This window comes from Arachis stenosperma, chromosome 5 (genome assembly GCF_014773155.1).
Source record: "Arachis stenosperma cultivar V10309 chromosome 5, arast.V10309.gnm1.PFL2, whole genome shotgun sequence".
NCBI lineage: Eukaryota > Viridiplantae > Streptophyta > Magnoliopsida > Fabales > Fabaceae > Arachis > Arachis stenosperma.
In genome coordinates, this window is record NC_080381.1 from 133,714,579 (window position 1) to 133,722,551 (window position 7,973).

Genomic DNA, 7,973 nt, shown 5'->3' on the forward strand with positions numbered 1-7,973 from the left:
ATTATGTAGATTTTATCAGTACATATCACGAAAAATTCATGACAATACACATATTATCTTAATTTTATACCGAAAAATTTGCTACAAATACACAAAAGTATTTTCTTTAATGCAAGACTGCTACATTACATTCAATTCAAACCATCAACGATGAACAATCATTTTCACAAACAAAAACAATATTATTCACCTATAGAATCATAAACTACTAACGCAAACATTAACTAGAATCAAACCACACCTCAGCCACTTGATTTGATTCAAAATAATAATCTACTTCGCTCTGGTTCAATTGACAATCTGAACTTAAATCATTTGTTATCTTTAACAACGAGATAATTGTTCAAAATTGATCTCAGAGCTTGATTTTAAAAACGTAGAGAACGAAGAAAATCGCGAAAAACAAAGAAAGAGAACGCAGAGAACGAACGAAGAGAAACATAGAGAACGCAGAGATGGAAGAGAACGTAAATGGAAAATGCTAAAAAATTCAAAAACAGAAACGAAATCCTTTTAAAAAAAGCAGTTATATATTTGCGTATTGGTTGAAAAGTTTGGTTAGATAATAGCACGTGAGGTAAATTAAGTTAAAGGACTTATATGAATTTATTTATGTAAATAATTTGTATGTAAAAAATATCAACTCCGCTACGTTACCAACAATATTTCTGCCAATTTCTGTCAACTCTTATTTATAACGGTATTTAATGGGAGTATCTTTGTAGATGTGTCTAATAAAAATATTTTTTCTATAGCTGTGTTTATAGAAGTATCTTTATAGATATATTTTTTGGATGTGTCTCTTTATATATGTGTTTAAAATATAATAATTAATCATTGCTAGTACATAATATGTTGGTACTCTATACTTTTCCAAAAAATATTTGGTAAAAAAATATTTGAAACTTAAAATAAAAACAGTGTTTATTAGACCCTATAATATCCATATGAATAATGTCAAATACATTTTTAGTTTTAAAAATCCTTGGTACAAAAGGAGATTTATTCTGCTTTGCATAATGACGTGAGTCACATGATTTATTGGAGCTAGAAAATTTCAGATTATTGTACTCGTTTTGCATTATAATTATTCTGTGATTTGGTGGATGTCCTAATAAAAAATGCCATAACTACAAGAGTTCAGAGAGCTTAGCAGTGGAAGAATTACTTCACAATGCTGTAATGATGTGACTTGAGAATTAAGCTTAGCTTACAATCATGCAAATTTCATTTCAGACAGAATAAATAGCTACAAGAGTTGATTTAAATATAAGGTGAATTCTATGGTGCTTATTAATTGTTGTTTAATTTTTGTTTAATTTATTTTTTGTGGTAAGTTTTAATTTTTTAAAAATAATTTATTTTTATATTTTTTAAATTAAATATTAATTTTTAAATTTTTTTAATAAATAGACATCTCTTTAGATACCATAGCATCCAACTAAATATAAATAGTGCAGGCAAATTAAACAAACTGCCTAATGCAATAATCTAAGTAACTTCCTTCTCCTAACTAACTCACTAGTCTGCCACATCAGTGTAACTAACTTAACCAACATCTACTAATAACACCTGAGAGATTCTGTATATATGAGGCTCTAGTTTACGTGACAAAAATAGTAAAATTATAGTGTTTTATTTAATCACATGTTATTATGTCATATTTTATAGGCATATTTATAACTATATGTTTTGCAGTAGTAAAATTATGTAGTATTTATTTAATCACATGTTCTTAACTCTTAAGTCATGTTTTATAGGTATGTTTATACATATATTTAGATGACACAATAACACCGAAAGGACTATAGTTTAATTGTTAAAGAACCTCAGGAAGCATATTCCAGAAGTATTGGATTAATAAAGAGAACAAAATTACTGGTAAATACAAAAAAAAAACACCACAAATTTTTTTTTTAAATATTTGTTAATATTTTGAGAGGGGGCTACTATTTTTAAATTATGTGAGTAAAATTTCAAATTAAATAATGTTTTAGTAGTTACTATATTAAAAAAATTATCATTCACTAACAAATATATGGTGATTTTAGTTTGATATATAATTATAAAAATATTTTTATTGACGTACAGTTAGGTTTAACACAATGAATTTAAAGATTTTAACCAAAATGACTTTTATCCAGTATAGGAAAACATATTAATTAATACTATAAAAAGCCTTTTATAAGAAAATCAGAAAACGTATTAATAAATAATAAACCAATCACATATTTCCATCAAGTTTATTATAAAACAGATAGTTTGGCGAAAATTCTCTGAGGCCATGAAAGTGTACGTAATCCAGAGCTTTTGTTTTCTTTTGGGTACTGAAATATTGGGAAGAATTGTGTTGAGAAATAAAATGGACGGTGGTTGTTAGAAGTGGGCAGTGGCCGTGTGGGGACTCATGAGCACATGACGAAAACTGTATCGTCACCATCCCATAGTGAATACTGAATACTGATAACCATAATGCCATGCACGGACACACTACCCATAACACAAATAGAGAGTCATATAACCCATAACACAAACAAGAAGGAAACCCCCAAAACATAAAACAATACAAAATAACCACCGGCGTCTCCAGCGGTTATATATTATGTTTCATGTTTGAGTAATTGAAATACCCACACTACTCATTTTCCATGTTAGGATTCGATATAAGGTTTCTCTTGCCACGAAAAAGATCCTTCGCTGTTTTCTTTCCTTAACCAGCTCTCCCCTTCTCTCTCTCTGTCTCCCTTTGGACTCAAACCCAAGCAACAAGTACATGTACAGAAACCATATTATATATATCATTACCTCATTGGTATGACCATTATGAACAAAATAGTTTCACTTACATCATCATACTAGTGGTATATTTCGACACACCGCAAAAACAACCAAACATTTTACAAACGAGAAATTATAATTAATTAGATAAATATGATAATTATAAATTATAGGTCTTTAATTAGTGAAACTTTATATAGACTTTTGTACAAAAGACCATATTATGTAATATATCGTTTAATTTCTTCATTGAATTGCTTCATGATGATGACGATGATGGACAAAATACATCATATAGTGGTGTTTTTCACTTTCATCACACACCAACACCACCAAAAAAAAAAAAAGGAACCACATCCACAAAAAAAGTAGAGATATTAACTTAAAGCAAGTGATAATTAATTAGATAAATATTATGGTAATTATAAATTATAGGTCTTTAGTTAGTGAAAATTCATAAAGACCTTTGTTCAAGGATATTGATATTCGTCCTTTGCCTCTTAACATTCCCAGAAGCAGATTCATCACCACCACCTTTCTCCATGACAGCCCTCAGCGCTTCTTGTATTGAGCTAATACAATAATGTCCCAGCTGAAGGCTTTGCTCTCCTCCGCCACTGCCGGCGTTGCTACTATAATAATCTTCTTCGTCCGCGGTGATGAACAACACATTCTTCATGCGGCCGCCGAGTGTGGTAATCTCGGCTTTGAGGGTTCTCAGCTTGAGTTCCTTCAGTGTCTTGATGAGGTCGGGTAAGAGATCTGAACGGTCTTCGCAGCATAAAGACGCTTTGATTACAAACCTTCCGTCTTCGTCCGTCGTATCCACCGTTAACTCGTCGGATTCTGTCGGAACTGGATTCGTTTCTGCTATCAGTGAAGTTTGACGCTTCAGTTCCTTCACGTGTTGAATCACTTCTGCTAGCAATGAAGCTTTATCTGTCTACAAAGAAAAAAATAATCATGCCATGTAGAAAAGTAAAAGAAAATGAGGAGTGCTCTCAGTAGATTTTGTGATTTGTAGTTATTAATTAATTATTATTAATATTTTTAAAAATGTAAAATTATATCTAATAGCATGAGATTATTCACTTTATTTTTTTATTAGTTAAGTACGAACTAGATTTTAATAATAGTAAGGATTTCATCATGCAAGACAAATGAAATTAAAAAATAATTTAAAAAAATTGTATATCTTGTAATTTAAACCTCAATAGTTTTTAAATTTATTATGCAAAAAGAGAGTATTAAAAGGTTAGTAAATTTTGTAATTTGTAATTATTATTTAATTATTATTAATATTTTTAAAAGTGTGAGATTACTCTTTTTTTTGCTGATTAAGTACTGGCCAAATTTGATAAAAATGTCAATTTTCTAAACTTTCTCTAAAAAAATATAAATGGTACCCTATTTGTATCTTAAAATTAATTATCAAATTCAACTATTATGTATTTGTACAAATACTTTTAATTTATTTTTAATATATATTTTATATTTTATTATATATTTTATAATAGAAACTGATTTTAATATATAGTATAATTATAAAAAAATGTAATGAATCCTAATTTATCTTTCTGATGTATTCTTTCAATTATCCTTTTAACTTTCAAAATAAATAAAACTTTGAATTTTTTAATTTTATATGTTTCCAATATTAAACTTTTACTCATCTAAACAGTAAAAAAATTATTGAAAAAAAATTATAACTTTCAATTATTACTTGGTGAATATGTAATACATCATATTTCATCATTGATTCCAAAAGTGAAATTTGTATTTGTAGTTTCTGTACATTAAAATGTTAGAAATCTGAACGTTTGAGAGAAAAAATTTAAAAAAGAAGAAACAAGCACATTAAACCTCTTTAATTATTTCTTGCATGCTTATACTATATCAAATTATTATTATTATTATTATTATTATTATTATTATTATTATTATTATTATTATTTACGAGTGCAGTTGGAGTTTATACTCATTTACTTTTACTAATATAATTTAAAAATTATATATCGCGTAAATCTCATAAAATGAAAAAAAATAATGTTACATAAATAATTATATAAGATAATTACAAAAAATAAAGAGAGGAATATATATATATATATATTCTACAAACGTTAATATTCAAGTAATGTTAGTGATTGATCTCTATGTAACTGTGTATATATTTTATAATAAGATTAACGCTAAAATTATTAGAACCATAATGTTATTGAAACATCTTGTTAACCTTTCATATATGTATAAAGAGAATTGTTCACATGGCATTTTGGTGTGGAAGAGAAATGCATAGTAGGTATAGTCATAGTGTTTGGTTAATTGTTATAGACTGATATATGGAATGAAACTGATGGAATTTTTTGAATGGAGGAAGTATAGTACATATATATGCACCATGCACAAGATGATGAAATGAGATGACACCAAAAAAGATGATGAAATGAGATAGATAGATAGATAGATAGATAGATAGGTATATCGTGATACATAGTGTATGTGTAACACTGACAAGGGTGCTAGTTTGTCTCTCCTCTCTCTATGTCTGTGTGGCTTTTACATCTTTTTCATGATCAAGCTGATGAGTTTGACTGATCAATGTTATCCGGCAAGAAATTTCCATGTGCAACTTTTCAACTGCGCTTTGGTTTCTCTTTATCATGTCAACCAAGCGACATTATCGCTTAATAACCTTTTCTTTACTCCTTTCTTTGATTATTACTTTTTCCTTACTAATTAATAACAACCCCTCCTCGGAACTAGCAACATACTACTACTACTGCTACTGAGACTCAGAAAGAGAGAAGGAATTTGAAGCAAAGAAGAAAGAAAAAATAAAAAATAAAACACTCTTTAAACAAATAACAAACTGGTGAAAGCCAAAAAGGAAGGGTGGTAGGAAAAAAGAAAGGCATTGAAACAGTTTTGCACCTCATTTTCTAAAGGTCATCACATTTTTGGTTGGCTGTTGCTATATAAAATCAAAGTAATAATCGGTAGAAACTAAATCATGGCAACAAAATATAAATTTAATAAAAAATAATCGTACACTTTTAAACATAATATTTTTGTGAAAAATAATATATGCATAAAAAAAATAAAACACTAGGTTAATCGATATATATTTATGTATAAATATTTACTGTATAACTTATTTTTAATATATATTTTATATTTTAATATGTATGTTATATTATTGATTTAGTAAATGATTTTTCTTTATATATAATATGGTTTTATTTTTATGGTGTAGTATAGTATACCATGTTGTAGGCATGACCATATATGTATGGGATCTTTAACTCTTAATTAGGTTGCTTTTCTTATTATAAAAGGACACACTTATTAAGCCACTAGGAACAGTAGGGGTTTGGATAATATACATAGAATTTTAGGTTTAATTTTATTATGTTGTCGATTAAGTACATATTAAAATTTAATGATAAAAGAGTTCTTTTATAAATATCTAACTGTCTATTCTTGGGTATTAGTATACTCTGGTAAAATAATTAATGTGTTAAAATTTATTATTTGAATAATCCTGTAAATTGATAAATCTGATCAAATCATAGAAGAAAACTAAACTCAACGATAAATTATACTTACTTTAGTTGTGTTTGGCAACAAGCTGCGGAGTTTGGCAAGATGGTTATTGATTCTCTCTCTGCGTCTCCTTTCAGCTTCACTGTGACTCTTGGAGGCCGCAAGAGCCTTAGCCTCCATGATTTCTTGGGCAGTCATCTTGCCTAACTCGGCCTGGAGCCCAAACGGGCCCACAGAACCGGGATGAACCATGGGCCCAACAAGCGAGTCAGATATGATCCTGAGGTGTTCAGAAGAAGGGCCCTCGTATGCGAACTGCAGAGACGGGACCCTTCGATTGAAGAAACTTGCGTATGGCGACGGAGGCGGTGGAGGAACAAGGAAAGGATCGTGGTTGTTATTATTGTTATCATTATGATGGGAGACCGGGTGAACCGGACCGGCTTGGTTGAAAGGGTGAACCGGTGGCATGGACCATGGTGATTGCATGATTGGAGAGGCTTCAGGAGGGAACACTAACCCCCTTCCACTTCCACCGCTGCCGATATAAAGATCCGTACCGTTTGGGTTGTGATGCTGCATCTGCTGCTGAAGGAATAACTGTTCTTGGTAGCTTTGAATGGTGTTGTGGATTGCTTGCGGAGAACACTGCCCTTGATCTTCTTCCTTTTTCATCATCTCGATCAGAAAGAACTTCAAGCCTTGTGATAAATTTGTATATGAAATTTGAGGAGCAAAGAGAGAGAAAGTGATGAGGTTGAAATTTCAGAGGTTTGAGGGGAAAAAGAAAAGGAGAGGACAGAAAGGTGAAAGGGTACGTATCGAGAAGTTTGGTTTATGCTATAGCACAAGGGAATGAAAATGAAATGGACATTAAAGGACAAGGATGCTGTGGTATTGGTAGAAAATAAAATATTTAAAAGAAAAAAAAAAGAAGTAAAAACAAAAACAAATTAAGCCTTCCCTTGTTGTGTTATGATGACTATTACTACCACTGATTATGCTATTCTAATTCTCTGTTGTAATTCTCTCATGCTAGGGATTGAAAGGTTACTTTCTTTCTTTGTTTTTTGCTCCTTGTAGTGGATGGGTGTTGAAAAAATAGGTTTCTCTCTCTTTCTATTGTGTATCAAACTCAAAGCTTTGTGGTTGTGGAGGGTTGATCATGGACCTTCTTATCCTTTACCTTCGACAATGTATTTTTTTCCTGCTTTGCTGGAACATATTTTTGGTTTATTTTGATTTCTTTTAATTTTTTTTTTCTATTTCGCACTCTGCAGCCTTCACGACCCTCTAAAATGTATAGAGGCTCTTTTGAGTACTGTTAGTCGCCTTTCCTTTCTTCTTACGGCATTAACTTTATATCATTCTATGTAGCTATCAGGGCATGTGTGGTATATACTTTGCAAAACAAACATTATAGGTGAAAAGATATATAATTATATTTATTTTCCTATTTTTTAATATTTAAATAAAGAAAATTTTAAATTTTACTCTTTTTTAATATTTTTATAAAATAATATATATTTAAATTTTTACTCTTTTAAATATTAAAAAACAGTTATGAGATGAATTAGGATTCTTAATCATTATTCAACTTCTAAAGTACTAACATAAATTTTTGTTGATTGTGATTGGTCCAAAGTGTG

General features: G+C 29.7%; 1 protein-coding gene across 1 annotated transcript; it reads right to left on the reverse strand.

Moving 5' to 3' along the window:
- Window positions 1-3,134: 3,134 nt before the first annotated feature.
- On the reverse strand, window positions 3,135-7,498 carry LOC130982890 (transcription factor bHLH30-like). Its single transcript, XM_057907024.1, has 2 exons — window positions 6,388-7,498; window positions 3,135-3,721 (listed from the first exon to the last, which is right to left on the reverse strand). Exons 1-2 carry the CDS (start codon window positions 7,000-7,002, stop codon window positions 3,233-3,235), a joined length of 1,104 nt encoding a protein of 367 aa, XP_057763007.1. The 5' UTR covers window positions 7,003-7,498; the 3' UTR covers window positions 3,135-3,232.
- Window positions 7,499-7,973: the final 475 nt, after the last annotated feature.

Excerpts from the sequence above, each read along its gene's own strand:
- LOC130982890 (XM_057907024.1), bottom strand. The coding sequence starts at position 7,002 with ATGATGAAAAAGGAAGAAGATCAAGGGCAGTGTTCTCCGCAAGCAATC. Across the intron at positions 3,722-6,387 it reads TGTTGCCAAACACAACTAAA|ACAGATAAAGCTTCATTGCT; the intron begins GTAAGTATAATT and ends TTTTCTTTGTAG.